The 18,217-nt window shown below is 40.6% G+C and overlaps 1 protein-coding gene across 5 annotated transcripts in view; it reads left to right on the top strand.

Annotated features, from left to right (window-relative positions):
• Nucleotides 1-18,217, top strand: part of LOC146313145 (RNA-binding motif, single-stranded-interacting protein 3) — a 400,986-nt gene that overhangs the window by 80,702 nt on the left and 302,067 nt on the right. For all 5 annotated transcript variants that reach the window (XM_084738573.1, XM_084738576.1, XM_084738570.1 and 2 more), the window contains exon 3: nucleotides 8,654-8,878. In XM_084738573.1, coding sequence (XP_084594699.1) covers nucleotides 8,654-8,878 — 225 coding nt within the window. The remainder of the gene's footprint in view (nucleotides 1-8,653; nucleotides 8,879-18,217) is intronic.

The raw sequence follows: 18,217 nt of genomic DNA, 5'->3' as shown, positions 1-18,217 counted from the left end.
TGACTCTGCCAGTTTTACGCCGGTGCACTGGAGGTTGTCTGTTATTCTGCATGTGCTTTGTGTGAAATGGGAATCTGGAGATGACACAGAGAGGAAAAGGGGCCTTCTTGGCTGCACTCCAGCCTCTTTGAAAAAAAGGTCTGAGCTAAGATAAAACAGTTAGACCAACAGGAAACCAGGACATTTTGATCTGGATCTGTGTGTGTTGGAAATCATCATTTCTTTCCTGCAGTACCCACATATCCAACAACAGCTGGGGACCACAAGGCCTCCAGGATGATTAGATAATTACAGTACAGTGTAATTAAAGTTCCCATGGAGTAAAAAATCTGTATTTTTCTGATAATGTATTTATCAGATATGTATTTCACTCTATGTCACCTGCAGACTATTATTGGCCCAACAGATAATGATGTGCAGGTGAAGTCATTTTGTAGATATTCTCGGATATATTTAATATTATATATATTTTCACAGTTTTTCTTTTTCTGGAAAATGATTGGAAACTGTTGATGACTCATTCTGCACTCTGGGGCGAATGCTTTCTTGCTTATGATGCAGCAGAGCATGGAAGGAGAATACATCTTTTCTCCAGAGCGGACTGGAATGTTTCTGGGGGCCAGGATTCACTGTACAAAAGCATAACTTTATAACTTTATTCACTAATTTGGATGAAAGTGGATTATATTTTATGGAGAAAATATTTTCCCCTCAGAAATCCTGCCTCAGCTCTGGTCGTTTATTAGATCACAGAGTTCCCTGATGGACAGATGACTTTAAATTACTTGTTGCCAAAGTAACCAGCTGTAACAGCCTCCAGTAACTGCCATTAGCTTGGTTAGCTTTGACTCAGCTCTGGGATGTTGTGAGTAAAACCTGACAGAAAATTACCTCAGTACAGTAGGTGCTGGAAAAGCGTGAAAATGACATCAGTCATATCTGTTGGGAACAAGTATGTCCCCCGCACACGCTCACATGCATGTGCATACGGATATGGAATGGAGCTTCATGGGGGTCCTACAGCCCACAGCAACAGAGGAGGGGACAAAGTGCTTGAAACTGTTTGACGCCGTGGTCCCCATTTCTAACTGCAGCAGACAGCAAAGTGAAATAACATGCTGCATCGCATAAAAGACCTGGCACCAGAGCCCGCCCGTTGATGTCTCACTTGTGTTGTGCTTGTTTTGGCCGACATTGGGGGCTTTTCTCTGCATCAGCTTCGTGTCACGCTTCCTTTTCTACTGACTACTTGTCAGCCTAGAGCCAGGTTCTGCCCTCGGGATGTTTTCTGCTACCTTTTTTCAATATCATTTCCTGTTAGAATATACCTTGGACCATCACACGTTGATAACAAGCACCCCCAACTCAGGGTTGTTTGGTCGCAGGGGGCCCAAAACCTTCTTTTAGGGACATGTGTCGGGTGAAATGCCAATATTAAGGTCAATTGAATAAGTAATCATACAAGTTTGGAATTGAGTAGAAAGTAGCAATGATTTGAGGGCTTTCTGTCATTGTCTATTAAAATATCACCCACAACATGCCCAAAAAGACAGAAAATAGTCCATTTGACAGCTGCACCACTGCAAATTATGACTTTCTGGCACTGATTAAAGTTACATAGTTCCCAATTTTATTAGTAGGCCTGCACCACAGTTTATTACAACAAAACAGTAACCATGGTCAAAATACATATAACCAGAATTGACCCCTTTTTTATTACATAGATATTAACATTGGATAATTTGATGATATATCGAGTGCCAAACTGTAAACCGCCAATCAGCGTCTGCCACAACACGTCCCTCCCTCGCTGCTGTACTTCACTACCTGTTTTATAGGAACCTTAAATGCATAAAGTAGAAAAAGTACAAATACAAGAATGTATGTCATAATGTTAGTTCTGCACCTTGAGATAAAGGTTAGACATTAAGATAAAACTAGATAACTTGTAAAGAAAAAAAAGAAAAAGACAATCTGTTAAGGCATTTGATTCATCCTGCCAGAAAGTCAATATACCAAGCTGAAACCATAAAACTGTAGAATTTCACAGAGAGCCATAAAGACATATTCCTGTTCAAGTTTCTGTAATACAAAAGCAATCGGATGTCTCGGCAATAGGCCACAGTTTGCTTCCTCAACAACACCTTGCTGCAGTATGTTTTTGTTCTATTGTGTTAGAGATTTCATGGCGGTGGTATTTCCTGGAAAGCAAGGAATTGTTCAGTATGACCATATTATTCCTTGGAGGGAACCTCATGGGGAGGTTTCATCATAGTTATGGGGTCACACAGTGTTCACAGAGAAATGACTCCTGTGAATGAGGGAGCTGTGTCTGTTCTTTTTTTTTTTTTTTTTTTGCAATTCAGAATCATAAAATAGGCCAGTTTAACTGTGTTTACTTCCATCTCCAAGGACTTGACACCACCATTACTACTGAAACCAGGCTGGATTTAATTTACTGTATTCTAAAAGAGCAATAAATTTGCAGTTTTTCTTTTTATTTAATGATATTATATGAAATATGCATTAGTTTTCTGAATAAAAAATCCACCTAAGAACAAGTAAAACACCCTTCGGCTGACTTTAGCTGACCCGTGGTTTGATACCTTGGAGTGCTGCACATTGTGTAAAGACACCATTTCTGTACGAGGAGCAGGACGCACAGGAGTTCTGTAATTTGCAAAGGTCCAACCCCCTGATACCCTTAACCACGCAGTGTCACCAGGGATAGAGAGACGAGAGGGAAGGAAATCACTTAACGGCTGAAAAATGGACTCGGGAGAGGTGCTATGCTCGGGTTCATCTCAGCGTATTAATGGAGCCCCAACCTCCACTCACTTTTTCATAGCTGAAGGTGAAGCATTATGCCGCCTTGACTTGCATGTTTAGTAATAAATGGGGCTGATAAAGTCCTGGCTTGCTGAAGTAGTTACATTTTTCTTCACTGTTAAGCCAAACGAATATGTTGCATCAAGAAAATAATACACACCCTTCTATATGTGGCACATATTATGATCTAAGGTCAACATGCTGGAGGAGATATTGATATGTGAACTGGCTGTGGAGCAGGGAAATGCAGCAGTTTTTTTTTATGTTTCAGGATATATTAATAGAGTTTGACTCGTCGCTCCTTAAGTCTGGATATCTTTTGAAATTTTTCAATACTAGTGCTTATGATACCTCTTTACCCGTGGCAGAGCATTTTTCTTCTAGCAGTACCTTACTCTTTTAATATCTGAAACATTAAATACAGTTAAAACACAAGCAGCTGCTCAAGAATCTTGCCTACATCAAATTAAGTCAGAAACTGTAAGAACAAATAATAAAATAAATTCAAATTTAATGCCAGCTTCCATATTTGACCATTTTCTAAACTAAAGAAAGCTGAACCTACACTGGGTACTGAATCTTGTTTCTACGCAGTTCTCTTACTTCTCTTTAGCTCAGATGTTTAATTTCAAATTATGAGATAATGAGGTGAAGGGGACAGGTGCATGTTGGTGCCCTACAGACAATGGGAAGTTGGTTATTGTAGTTTGGCCCATTTTTCAGCACGGTCAGCAGCTGGAGCTGCAGCAGTGTCACACGCAGCACATAGAGGTGATTAGGGCACTTTAAAACCCCTAGGGCTTAAAATGCACACTCCTCTTAAATCATAAGTCTGTCAAATCTGAACACACAAACACATTTTTTTTATTTGATATATATATATATATATTTTAAGATTCAGCGTGATGTTCTCAAGGATATTGCTATTTCTGATGGCGGTCATAAAATTGCTTGGATATCATAAAAATCATTTTTTCTTCAGCTGTCTATACATTCACAGGTATATTAAACTGCTACATATCCACTAAGTAACTACCACCAAGTTATGGGAATTGTTTAAAAGTTAATCCATTAATATAAGCTTTTTTTCATGTTGCACTATCAGTATATGATTATATCTCAAAGGGAGTACAGTGAGTCTCAGTTTTGTCTGAGGAGGAGCCCAGCATCTGTTTGAAAGCTGTACGTTTATACTGATCTATTTTTCGTCTTTGTCATAATGCCCTGTCCCCTTCCCTTCACAATATCACAACCACTAATCTTAACCTTTATCCTAACCCTCTCCTAAACTCTAATCTTTGCCTAAGAAGCCTAAAACCAAGCCTTGACCTTCAAACAGCCCTCAAATGGCAAAAATGTCTGGGCTGCTATAGTCAACCAAAGAACCTATGAACTGAAATTCTACCTCTTCAGCCAATTGATTGGTTGATGGGGAAAAACACTGCATGTTAACTGAAGATTAACTAAATTGGCTATAGTGCACTGAGTGATTCTACCTTGTAGCTTAAATGAGTGCTAATCAGAGTTACATAGTGTTGTCAAGGAAATTAATTCCTGTAACGTGGTTCACACTGTAATATAAACTTCTGCAAAAAGCAACGTGAACTTACAGTTGCTACTTCTGTCTTTATTTAATTGGCTTCAAACAAGGCTTAATGTTTACACAATTTCTGCTGACTGTCCCTCAGTATTATAACATTAGTCAATGTTGCCTACAAAATAAAAATTAAAACAACATAAAACATGGCAAAACTTATCGCTTACAAGTTTGGATTCAGGTCACAGACAGCCAATGCCAATCTGTAATTGAGCTTGAACAGATAACAGCCAGCCCTCGCTGAGAAAGCTGTTGGACAGAGTGAAATACACACACACAGACATACACGCGTTGTAATAAAAAAATAACTTATGCACCTCAGCTCTTCCGTCCTCTGAGACTCAGGGGCTGATTTAGTGATTTGTGCTGGTACTTCGACATGGTGTCAATTAGTTTGGAGGCAGGTAAATGTTCAGTAAATAGCCTCTCACTTAAAAATAAAATACATCACACTTGCATATGTTCCTCCTCCAGACAAAGACGGATTAAGAAGTGCTTCTCTCCATATTAAAGCAACACAAGGGACTGTCCAGCCAATGAGAATTCGGACAGACAAGAGCATAATGACCAACGAACCAGAAGATGTCAGCCCTAAAAATGTCCCCACTTTCCAAAGATGTTCTCTCTGCTAAAGTCTAGAACTAATGTTGGTCCTCACAAAGATAGACATACAAGAGCACACACGCATGCACACAAAAGATATGATTTGCTTTTGTTAAAAAAAACATATAAGAGTGAAAACAATATTTTTCTTGTTCATTTTTAGCAAATCAACCGCAGCATAAACAGATACATAAACTCATGCATACACACAGACACCCGCCAGCACACACACACATACATACACATCTGTTTGTCTGCATGTAAAACATCCCCCCTCGGAGGAGGAAAAGCCTTGTGTAACCGGATCCGATCGGCCCTTATATAAAATGGAGAAATATGGGCAGAGTGTAGCTCTCTGACGAGCCGCTGAAAGTCTGTGACATGAATCTGAGTCTGGGGACCAATCATGCATTCCAGTTTGAGAATGTCAAGACCCTCGGATCTCAGACTCCTGTTAAAGCACAGGTCTGCTCCTGTGATATAAAGGGGAGGATATCTTGTCACTCGTGCAGCATGGCAACTCTTTAAGCATTTTCATAAATGACTCCGTTATAACTTACATGCATGAAACATATTTAAAAGTTATCTCTCCATTGAGATTTGGTCTTTAACAAAACACTTCTGCAAAGATGCGTCAGTTCTAAATGTCTCCTCTTTGGCTGAATAATCCTCGTTTATAAGGCCAGTGGAGTTGGTTGCATGGCTTGGGGCAGCACTTAAACTCTATGAACTGGTGAATGCTTGAGTTAAAGTAGCGTCTGTGGCCATGCAGCTTAATGTACCATAGTCGGGGCTGTTCCATCCCTCCTGGCTTTTACAGTGGCTGTATAATAGAGAGAGAGAGAACGTCTCTATAGCGCTCAATAACTTGCATCAGTGAGGCATAGCTCTAAATGCTGATGTGTTGTTAGTACAATATATCCTGCCCACACACGGTTCTCAAATTTTGACCCTATGACTAAATCCGTCATTTAAAAAGCCTGAGAGAAAATAACAACTCGCTGTGTTTGATGTGTTTGACAAAAGCAGAGAAAAAAAATACACAAACTTCCTTGATTTTTTTTTTTTCTCACAACTGAAGTTTCCATTTTTGACACCGTTCAAAAAGTGGTGATTCAAAATCAGTGCTTCACAGATTTGTCTATTTTTTCCCCAGAACCTACGGTTTTATTACACCAGCGGGCCTCTTTCATGCTCCTCTATGGACTCTATGCTGTACTGTGTAAATGCATTTATGCTGCTTTAGGGGGAAACCGCCTCCTCCTGTTTTATATTAACATGAACCCTAAACCTGTCGTTATGTATCGTATGCATAAGGCTGAACTTTGGCTTACGTTTCCCCCCTCCGGTTATTTCGTGATGATATATACAAGACTGGCGAGCGTTCTAAGCACAGCTGTGAGTCTGTATTGCTGCCAGCGCTCTCCCTGAGTATCCCCTGTGTGGGATGGCCTCTGACCTCAGTGAAAATCCAACAGGGGCTAAAGGGGACTGTTAATGCTCACTAGTGATGTACAGCTGTGCATCATTCAATGTGGTTTGTGTTTGCTCTCAACACCATTCGCAAATGTCCGCTGAAAAAAATCTGAGTAACAGGAATGATATAATTAAAACCTATTTATTAGGTTTTTTCTATATACCTTTAATATCTCTGTTGAGTACACTGAGAGTAGTTATTGTATTGAAATCTTCACTATTGATGATTATTGTAATAAATGACCTTGAATCCTTGAATAAGATGTCAGAGAGTAGTGAAAAAAGTCCATAGAAAGTCTTCAGACCCAGAACTTTCGGTTTTCATTTTGTAATCTTGCAAAACAGAGAAAATGACCAAATTTCGGAAGTTAGAAGTATTCGAGAAATATTTAGAATTGATCACCTGAAGATTTTTCACTTTTCTGTTGATCGACGTATCCATGAAACTACTACTTGTCTCAGCAAACAGTATGTTTGGACAGACTAGTGGTTTGAATTTTTTCATCATACATTCAACAACACATTTCACCATAATGAATGAACTAGTGCTGGGCGATACAATAAAAATTTCCAACCAGCCCAACAACCAGTGATTGCTCATATATTTGTACAGATGTGGGTGTCGGGAGTTTCAGCTGGTAGATGTGTGCGAGCGGCAAGTTTCCTTTGTCCATTATGCTATGTCAAATAAATAAACAAAATAAACTCACAAAAGGTCAAGAAAGGAAACATTCTAACACTCCTTTTTCCTTATTAAGTGGAAAAATACAACTGTATACCTTCTAAATCCAGGTTTCTTTCTTTTACCACACTAAGACAAGTTTTAATGGCCTTGTTAAATCACTGTAAAACACAACAAAATAAAACTCACCAAAACCGTCTTGGTTTATCTTTCAACTGTTAAAAAAATCACCATCTCTAGTTTGCTCCGAATAAACCCTCAGTTCACTGTTAGGTGTGACAATATTCTACACGGTATTTTTCCTCCACTTGGTCTTCTGCTCAGTGGTGTGTACTCTTAATAAAACCTCAATAAAATGACAAAAAGTACAGAAAAAGATTGCACCCCAAAAAACAACCAGCCAGTGGATTGTCGATAGCTGATAAAGTCATCCAGCTGCCCAAACTTAGAGTGAATTGAATTGTAAGTAACTATTTTTTAAGGGGATTTTTTCACATTTCTGTGAAAACCATGTATCTGCAAACATACATCTTTTCATGAACTAATGACCAATTAGATTTTTTCATCTGCTCATGTCCTTTACGGTCTGTGTGCTGCACAAAATTCAGCCCCATTTTCAGCTTCGTGACAATGCATTTCACAGCTTACGAGTATCAACCCATAAGACACCACTTCATTGTTAAGGTTTTCTTGGGGCAAAAATTGTACTTTTCTATGATCGACAATCAAGCAAACACTATCTGAATTTACATAATGTGGTAATACCTGCTGTTTGGAGATGTAATACAGGTTAGAGCAAACTCTAAGTGGCATTTCTGACCAGAGTTTGCAAATACTACAGTATTTGCTCTAGGTCCTCTTGTTAAAATGCCACGGTTCGGCATGCGAGTCCTGTGTGTCCTGTACTTTTTTTTTTCTGTGCTCCAGTGGCCATGACAGCCCAGGTAACCCGTCTCAGAGCAGCATAAGCCTGGCTGTCAGCAGATTCAGCCCTGTGTTTCCTGGACCCTGTTGATACCCAATACATAATGCCACACTAGGAAGCCCATTGCCAGCCTGTAATCCAAGCATCTTATCAAACCAATCAGCACTTTTCCAGCAAGAACACATCTCGACCGTGACAGAGGGGGGTTTCACAACATCTGGCGCTCAGAGAAAGGAATGGAGGGAGAAAACAAGTTCGAAAGAAAAGAAAGTGTGAGAACAATCTTGATGTTATGGAGATTTTAGATCAACACCACGTCCTGCTCTCTCTTTGGATACAGGTCAGTGAGCGGGCAGTCAGTTGTCAGTACTTGCCCGCTGCAGACTGGAGGCTGCTCGCAGTTACGCTATTGATGTTTTTGACGGTAACATTTGTCACTGCACTCCCACACAGCTTCTCTCTTCTTCTCTTTCCTTCACCCACACTAACCTCTTTCTTTCCCTTTTCCCCAAACTCCTGTTTCCTCTTCTCTCCCCACCAGCCCAGTGCAGCGGTGAGAGGTTACCACAGCAGTAAGGCAGCGACAATGAGTCCAAGCCTTGGCTCCAGTTGGACCACTGGTAGCAGTGGAGGTCAGGGAACCAGGAGCGGCCCCTCCTTCACCCGCACGAGTCTGCAGCATTACCTGTCCCACCACCAACAGCACCTGCATCACCAAGCTCCGTCCACGCACACAAGCTACGCCTACTGCCCAGCCCACACAGCTGTGAGTAGAGATTTATTCTTTGTGTCTGTTAGCTGGTGTTGGGCAATGTCTTAACGAGTGCCAACCGGTGTCTCCCTGTCTGTTGTTTTGCTTGTTTGTCACTCTCGTCTCTTCGGCTACCTCTCTGCTCTCTCTGTCTTGCCTCTTATTTCTAATCACTCTCACTCTCTGGTGTCCATTAGTGGCTGTACCTATCAGGGAAGCTCTTATGCACACAGCAAATTCTCTTTCTCCAACTCCCTCTCCTCCCCTCCTGTCTCCATCTCTCCCCTTTAATCTTTCCCTCTTTCCCACACTCATTCCTCTCAAGCCCTCATTGTGTATATCACTTCCTCTGCTTTATCTCTTCCTTTCACCCCCTCTCTCCCCCTCTCTTCTCTGCAACTTAATTTGTTTTTCTTTCATCCATCTTCTGCATCGACAGTGCAATGAGAGACTAATTGAGGTAGAGACACTTTTGGACGGCTTCCCTTGTCATTATCCTTGGAATTAATTGCTGCTCTGCAATCCGTTTGATTTGACTTTATTGGTGCGATCTGGTTTTCTAATGTAACGTTTGGGGTGTGACTGGAACTCAGGCATGAGCCAAATTGAGGAATTTTATTATCGTCATGTTGCTGTCACAGTCACAGAGCTGGAAACAAAGATTTGGCAGGTTCTTATTTTTGCTGTATTTCTTCCTCTAATAAACGTATTTACGAGGTTTCACACCAAATCTTTCTCTCATTCTCTCTTATTTTCCATTACGACACCCTGATATTCTCTCATCTTGCATATGCGCCACTTAAATTCCCAGCTGCCTATTTGCCAGCTTGTAGAGACTCCCCAGAAGCGCTTGCATGCAACAAGTGAAGAAATTGGATTGGAGTTAGATATGATAATCATCTCTGCAGGTTGGCTCCCGGTTGCATTCCTTTTATGTTGTTCCTGTGTTAGTTACACATTTATCCAGACCCATCTCACTTTTTTTTTTGCTTAAGCCGTTGTGTGTTGTCACCATCACTAACAAATACCACGACTGTCATCACTTCTACCAACACCACCTAAGGCAAAGAGGATCAGGGATGTTTTACACCGTGTTGCACACAAACAGGAAGCCAAAACACTAGTGGAACATTCCACTAGACAGACATAAATGCTGTGGCTATGGTTTCAGTTGTGGTGGGACTTGGGAACATCACGGTCCTTTCCTTTCTTCGCTGCCACACCCCTGAGGAGCACAGTCATCGCCATCACATGGACCCAAGACTGTCTGGGTTCTTTTCATGCTGTTGACCTGCAGTAACCGAGATGGTTTTTCCAAAAGATAAACTTGCATGAACCCACTTTTGTCCTCCTCTGACTAAGCACGGTCATTGGTTTTCTGAGTGGCAAAAAAGATCTATCCATGACTGAACATTTCTTAGCAGCAGTCTCACCAGAAATGCAGCAGCTGACTATTGAACCCGAGAGACACCCATCTGGGTCCTTTGCTCCTGAGTCATTGCACCACCCCTTTTTGGGTGAAAACAGCCACTCTAATTTAACTGGTGGTCAATACAACGTCTGCGGTCGTTGCCAGTTAAAATGCATAAAATAAGAAAACTGTATCGCTGTTTAGCTATTAGGGGGCCAAATCCTCAGGCTAGTCAGGTGAACACTTATGCTATGTCTTTGCTGATCATGGATCGACGTTGTAACCTAGAAAAAATGAAAGAAAGAAGGATCCTTTCAATCTGTCTCCATCAAAATGGACGATATACTGACTGACAATGGTGACTTTGTATCTGTGAGGCTGAAATATGCCATGGAGGTCAAGTGCTGGTGACATGTGTGTGTCAATGCGTGAATGTGTGGATGCATGCGTGTTCATGGATGGAGCTACTGTGAACAGAAAAGTGTTCACACAGAGTGTGGATTGATTGGTAGCACAGAGAGGTTCCAGTCCCCCTCCTGAGCATTGTTGAGGTGCCTTTAAGCCAGGCACCAAAGTTGCTGAGGGTGTCGCTATAAGTGGCAGCCCTTTCGCTCTGGTATCTCTCCACTGATGCATGTCTATAGGTCTAGTTTGTTTGTATTTCAGGCCTGTGTGTGTATAAACATTTTTTGAAACAACTGAGTGAAAACATGTATTTTCCCCAAGAGGGATTAATAAAGTAGGCCCTCCTCTCCTTCCACACCGCTCACCTGAAAGCTGAAAGTTATTGTATCACTTGCAGCTTCTGTTGTTGATGCGAGTCTTGCCTCCACCCGAGCAACCACTTGTATGTTTTGAGTCTAGATTTCTCTTGGAGAAAAGTCATTGTTATCACTCCTCACTTCCTGCTGTGCTGAGCTTGGTGCCTCCTTGTGGAGAGTGACAAACCCTGATGTCAACACTATACATGCTCAACATTCACATGCAGTAATGTGCCGTTCCATGCAAGATGGCTGACTGAAACGAGCAAAGGGTTTTTGCATTCCTCACGCAAGTTTCTGTATTGGTGCTGAAAATCAGCTATCATACAGCCACTAGTAGGAAAAAAATAAAAAGATAACCAGCTAAATAATTGTAAGGATAATTTTGATGTCTCAAACTTATCAACTTGTCGCTCGCTTGATTATAGTAGACAGTTTTATGAAAGTTGAACAAATAAACTAAGTGAAATAAAGATCTAGAATTAATGACTCCTCATCTGGGTAGCCTTTGATCTAGCTGTATAGCCAGAAGAAAAAAGGTGTGTAAATCCATTTGCTTGGCTGTTCTGTCTTTGTATTACATCACTGTTTACACTATCCTTTCTAGGCTGAGACATTCCAGGAAATACACAATGGGTGTATCACAAAGCCAGCAGACAAGAGATTGATAGTGTAAAAAATTCCCTGAATGGATTTGAAACAGACAACAGACTGAGCAATGCGCAGATTCACAGCCGACATACCTCTGCCTTGTTTTTTTTTCTCTTTTATTCTCTGTCTCTGCTGTGTTGTCCTGCGTGTTTGTGTGTGTTTGTTTTTGTAGGATGTTCTTAGGCAACGCTTCTCGACCGGTACCCGCTTAACCGGTCTTGGTTACAGATCACTATGGGGTCATCAAACGCTTGCCCTGATGTCGACCCTCCCTGTCCTCAAACCGTTGCAGACTCGGCTGGCTTTAACTGGCCTGTTTTCATGGGACAGTGGGGACGGTTGTTTTCTTTTCAGCAGTTTTCATTTCATCCCTGCAGAAAGCAATTTCTCCCCCGCTATCATGCCTTTGTCCTGGGCTGTTACGAGTCAACACTTTGGCCTCGAGGAGGATTCACAGTGCCTTGAGATGGCTAATCCAGACACTAACAGTAAACAAAGCCATGGTTCCAGCCTTTGAGTGCGCCTTGTGCATTTTTACAGTTTCTCATATGCACCACTTACTGTATATGGAACAGAAATCCCCTCAATTCACAAACAAGTTAAACCAGACCCCCCTTGCTTTGCTGTCTCCTTCTCTCAAACACCCTCCCCTTTTATGTCATTGTTTTTATTGCCTCCCTAAATGCTATTATAATTTCAGGCATATTGGATGCAAAGAAGGCCCAACAGAATGGGAAGAAAAACAGAACTGATAGCTCAGCATGTGTCTGTCCTCTCGGCTGAGAGAGGTGAGTAAATAAAGGAAAAAAGAAAAGCAAGCGAGGATCCAGCAGAGATCAAGAAGCTTTGCCTCCAGTGGGTTTGTAATTACAATGGAAGCGGATACATTTCCACTCTTAATATGGTGGGATGAAGATCCCCCAGGGGGGAAGATGGTATGACAAAACAGCAGCAGAGAAAGTCATGTAGAAGTCAGGAGATGTGATTAGAAAGAGAGTCAATGAGAGAGGTTGTGTCGATCCTAACTTTTATATGCGATGGAATTCCTTTGCTAAATACATTTTTGTAGAAGTAATTGTTGCCTGGATTATTGCCTGGCAGTGTTTGGGACATTCTTACACTACAAAGCAAAGAAGTCGAGGTTGACAGTTGGAGACTTTGACAGTAGAGGCTAAGATACTCCAACACTTAGTTTTGATCACACGTCAACGGATTTAAAGTCAGTGTTTTTAACCTTGCTAGTGGTGGGGATTTAGGGATGGCAGTGTGATCAGGTCGCTCCGTTGTTTCGGTTCAAGGTGCCATGAAAGTAGAACAGTTGACCCATCCTAAGTCCCACCCCTTTTCACTCTGTGTGTCAATAACAGTTGAGCAGACTTGGTTAACTTTCCTCTTTCCTGTTTCCTGTACCCAACTTTATGTAAGGCTTGTCTGTGTTGAAGAGGAAACAAATTTTGAAGAGAATTAAAAAATGTTGTTAGGGGATGTGTAGAAGTGACATATGGTGTCGTATAGTCTCATCTTAAGTTAGCTTATGTTTGCAAAATGCTAGCTAACTAGCCAGCTAATCTACATAATTACTTAGCTAGTTACATTTGACCATTAATTTAAGCAAAATTCCTTCAGCATCATCTTTTAACCATCTGCAGAATTTATTTTCTGTTCAACATAGAGGGAAAGATCATGCTTCTACCCCTATTAGCATATTTGCTATCATACTGACAGCTCTCTACAGTAGTTTTGACGCATAGACTTTACTGCTGTGTTTTGATTTTTTACTCAGGTGTTTTTTGTTTTTGTGTTGTATAAGCTACTGGATGCCTAAATTTCCCTTGGGATAAATTAAGAATCTGATATTAAGTAAATCTGCCTGTCACTAATCTGCAAATGTTAGCATGCTATCACTCTTAATTAAGATATTAAATATGGATACCATTACTGGTTAAACATGTTAATACAGTAGAGGCTTACAGTTTTGTTTTGTTTTACTTTACTCTTAATAAAAGGCATTGTTCATTGTATATAATAATTTGGCTTTAGTAGTGATGCAACCCAGCATCTCACCTCACGTCAAACCTCCTCTCTGTCTGTGTACTATAACAAAACAGCTAAACAGGTTAGATAATACCTGTGGTGAGGGGACCAACCTTCAGGTACTTTAGTGTAATAAAAGCTGACAAGCTAATGATTGCACATGGTGTTATTGGATTCCTTACTTAAAGCCACATGGGCTGCAAAGACTCCTATAGCCTAAGTCTCACGTTATGGATTTTTCTCGTCTATGAAGAATTGATCACAAACACAATGGCAAAGAAAAGGAAACATTCTGCGTTGGTACTTTGCACTAATTGGTGTGACAAAGCCCATTTATGGGTGATGGCAATAATGGTGGACATACAATGTCAGGTAAAGTGTAGACATTGTAAATTGAGTTTCCACCCTGCTCCCGGAGTGTTGCTCTCAGGATATTTGATATGCAGCTTCTAGCTTTGAGAAATTGTCTCCTTCTCTTCTTTGCAGTGCATACAGCAGAGCACACCCCATAGAAAATATTCTTGATTTCATTAATAGTCATCGTACTACTTGACTGTTGTTTTAGCAAATACTCAATAGTTAAATTGAAGATAAATAAAGATAAATAAATAAATAGTTATAGTGAAGAAGAAAATTGTTTCTCATCTTGAAAAGCTAATTTCAGTTAGACCCCTGATGTTGTCATCAGCTCAAAATTTTGTTCATCTCTTCACAGTAAATAATTATTGGTTAATGCATTAATGCATTTGGAACTAAGGATTTGTGTATGTGTTATGTGTAGTTTTTGGTAGAGAACATAAACACTGCTCCACACTCACACCAACACAGTCTTTGCATTGAAATGGTGTGTAAAGGTGTGCTTCCCCTACCTTGATCTACCTGTAGTACCCGCAGAGCTATTGCCCCTCATTTTCACATGGTTTGCTATGTATGTAATCAGACATGACTTTCTGTGAGTAGCCTGCAGGAACAAATGTAACAGGAACACATGTAATTTGATGATGTTGGATGCTGAGTGAAACCATGCCACGCTGATCTGCGTTTCTGTTACTAGTATAAAGGCCCTGATTCGCACCTGAGATAGACCATCTTCGGAGTGGGGCTAAAGTGTGCCAGATCTGCCACCAAGTGGGTAGCAGTGATGTCTTTCTGATCATGGCCAACCCATAACAACCCCCCTCTCCTCCTCAAACAAAATAGCGTGTGCTGTGGGACTCAACTAATGTCTGTGTAGGAGACCAGAGAGAAAGATGTTTTTAAAAAGCTGTTTTTCTCAGTACTGTTGTAGCTCCTAACTGAATCTCTGTGGTTTCAAGTTTAGTTTTTTCTACTACGTCACTGTTTGTACATTTTACTGTTTCAGGTTCACTTTTAGGTGTGTAGTTGTGTTAAGTTCCTCCTCATCAAAATCCAACATTTCCTGATTTTGCTGCTTCCTGATAAAAGCTTTAAAGCAAAAACTGGCATCGTAACTTAAGTGTTCAACATTAGCTTTTGGAGGGAGAAAGTCATGACACGTCACTTACAAGTCACTTACATGACTGTTGGGTGTGTAGTCTCTGTTTTTATATCTTTATGACATATGTCAGTTTTATGACACATTTAAAGTAGATCAAAGATTATTTGCTTCTTGACATTGATTACTGTCCATATTGTATCCAAAGTAAAGTCACATGTTTGTCCACCGAAAGGGACATAACTTTGCCTTTCTGAAGACATCACACAGGGCTCTGGCAAATTATGATAAGCATTTTTTACAATTATTTGACATTTTATCCCTATTGAGCAGGTAGCTCAATTATTTTGGTCCAGGTTATAATATCTCAACAACTATTGGATTGATTATTATGACATTTAAAACCATTTGTTGTCTCGATAAGAAAAAACTCCTCTGACTTTTTCTCTAGTGCCACTATGAAGTTGACATTCTTGGCTTTTTGTGAAATGTCTCTTTTGGATCAATTAATGTGAAACTTGGTACACACACCCCACAGACTGGTGATCGCCTGACTTTTCCTCTTGCCATCATAAAGTGTAAATTCAACTTGTTACCAGAAACTCTCTGTACTCTCTGTACTTTTGTAGTGACTAATTTAAGTTCTGTGGAATTTAGTTTCTGTCCTGTTTCTCTGTCTACTTCATTTTACTGTTTCATGTTCGATTTCAGTTGTAAATGAGTCACAGTACCGCTGATGAAAACCAACATTTTCTGATCTTGTTGCTTCACAATAAAAGCTTTTAAATAACAAAATGTAGTGGAAGAAAGACAAGGGCATCATCAGTTAAAAGACACCATTGATTAATGGATATGTGAATCTCCGCTGTGCTGGACTGACTTGCAAGTTGAGTTCAGTCAACCCAAGCCAGCAGATCTTTATGGAAAAAGCCTTTTGAGTCAACTGCAAAAAGGGAACGTGCTCTTTGCCTACCACAGCATTTAAAGTTGAGATGTCCTTGAGCAAGCCACTTGTGACTCTTCTGTGTGTGACTGCACAAAGCAGTGAGACATTGTTGACAAAGAGCATGTGTTCTTTGTCAACTTCCTTTGCTTATATGACCACATTTCTCTACGTGACCTCTTAGCTGTTTCATTTCTGATGGTATGCTTCCCCTTTCAACAGATTATCTCCAAAGTGCTTAATATCCAGATGTTTCCAGCACTGCGCCAATCATCTCGGTCTCCTCAGTCCAGATATTACTCATGTTGTGATAGTGTTTCATTATTTTGCATGTCAGGCATGCATGGGAATCATGGTCTTGCATTTGTCCTGGCTTAATGGCCATATTGGACTATTTAGCTGTATACAACTGGGAGGAATTGCATGACCAGCGTGTTCTACTTCAGCTAATTGCATCCATGTAATGCGCTAATAACCAAGTTAATCAGAGCTCATGCAGATATGCATGTGTGAAGTTTGTGTCGGACAATGCAAGAGGTTTAGTACTTCGGTCCTTTGGTCTTGTTGTGACAATATATATGTGGAAAGACAGGGGAGGAATTCTGAACTCAAGGGCCAGCCCGCATTGCGTCTATGTACTGCTGCAGAGTTCATCTCTCTTCATAACATACAGATAGAGACACACACACCTACACACGTGCTGCAGAGGACAAATCTAGCTTTTCCCTTCTGTAGGATAACAAATACTCCACTGCAAGAACTGTTGGCTGGCTCACCGTGTCTATATGCTCTCCTGCCGTATGGGGAATTCTCATCTTATCAGGCATAGATAACAAGACACATTTTTCCCCTAATGAAAACATTTGAGTGGGTTATCACTCTTTTATCTGAGGACATGGACATCCCCGTGAACCCTTCAATTTAATCTGGAGGTGTCGTCCAAGCAAACTCCGGTTGTTACCTCATTAGACTTGCCGAGCACACACCGGCCAATCATTCAGTCAATAGAAACCTGCTAGTAGGGATTCCCGGCACATCTCCAGATTCACAAAGGTCTCTGAAAACTCAGAGAAGAGACAGAAGGGGACATTGCAAGAGTGTGAGAAAATGAGTGATAATCAGAGAGCGAGGAATAGACAGACATAACAAACATGGCAGAAAGTGAAAGAGACAAATAGGCAAAGTGTTATAATCAAATTTTGATTGCAGAGTGCTGTTCTGTTGTTTTACAAGCAACCAAAATTAGGATTTAACTGTAATAATGGGTCTATTTGTTTGTTTATATTAAGGCTGAGCAATATATTGGCATTATATTTCATAATATAAGATTAGATTTCATCTTAAAGTTAAATATTGTTATGTTGTGATATGGAATAATGGTGCATTACAGTAAAGTGATGTAATTATTATGTCTTCGCATCAGCAACAGCCGTGGCACTATGAGGCATTATGTTTTCAGGTTTTGCATCTGTCTGTCCCATTCTGGCAAATGCGATATCTCAACAACACCCAGACAAAATTTCTTAATTATTAAAAACAAAAAAAAGATCTTCTCCAGCAGGTCGTTCCACATGACTGAGGAACGCCGTACAATAAATACTGATACTGAGATATTTGTTAAAAACTGTTGCAATGTTTGATTTTATCCACATCGCCCAGCCGTGGTTGTTATCTCACAAGAATAAATATATCAAAGATGTCAATGGAAAATTATCACATTTGACTCTGTATTCATCAGGTGTCGGTGTGACATAAGTCCATCCCATCAACTCACCTTTTCATCTGTCTCTCTTTGTGAGGCCCGGGCTCTGGCACAACCCTTGGTGTTGTGATTAGCTTAATTAGCCATAACTCACAAACAGCCATTCATACGGGCTGACAGATGACACAGTCATTTAGCTGAATGAATGGCCTGCCTGCTGGCAGCGGGCGAGGGCGCGTCCGTTGGCTGATGGCCTGCACACGGCAGCTGAGTTGAGGCTAGTTATCAGTAGATCGCCCAGGAAAGCAAAATGGTAAGGTCACTGAGAGTGAAGAATAAAGTAAGCTGTTTGCATTCTTCGAAGAAATATTCCCTCCAAAACAAGATAAAATGAAA

This window comes from Lutjanus erythropterus, chromosome 16, assembly GCF_056507025.1.
Source record: "Lutjanus erythropterus isolate fLutEry1 chromosome 16, fLutEry1.hap2, whole genome shotgun sequence".
NCBI lineage: Eukaryota > Metazoa > Chordata > Actinopteri > Lutjaniformes > Lutjanidae > Lutjanus > Lutjanus erythropterus.
Note: the sequence above shows the minus strand (reverse complement) of the source record. Positions and strands in the feature narration are given on the sequence as shown.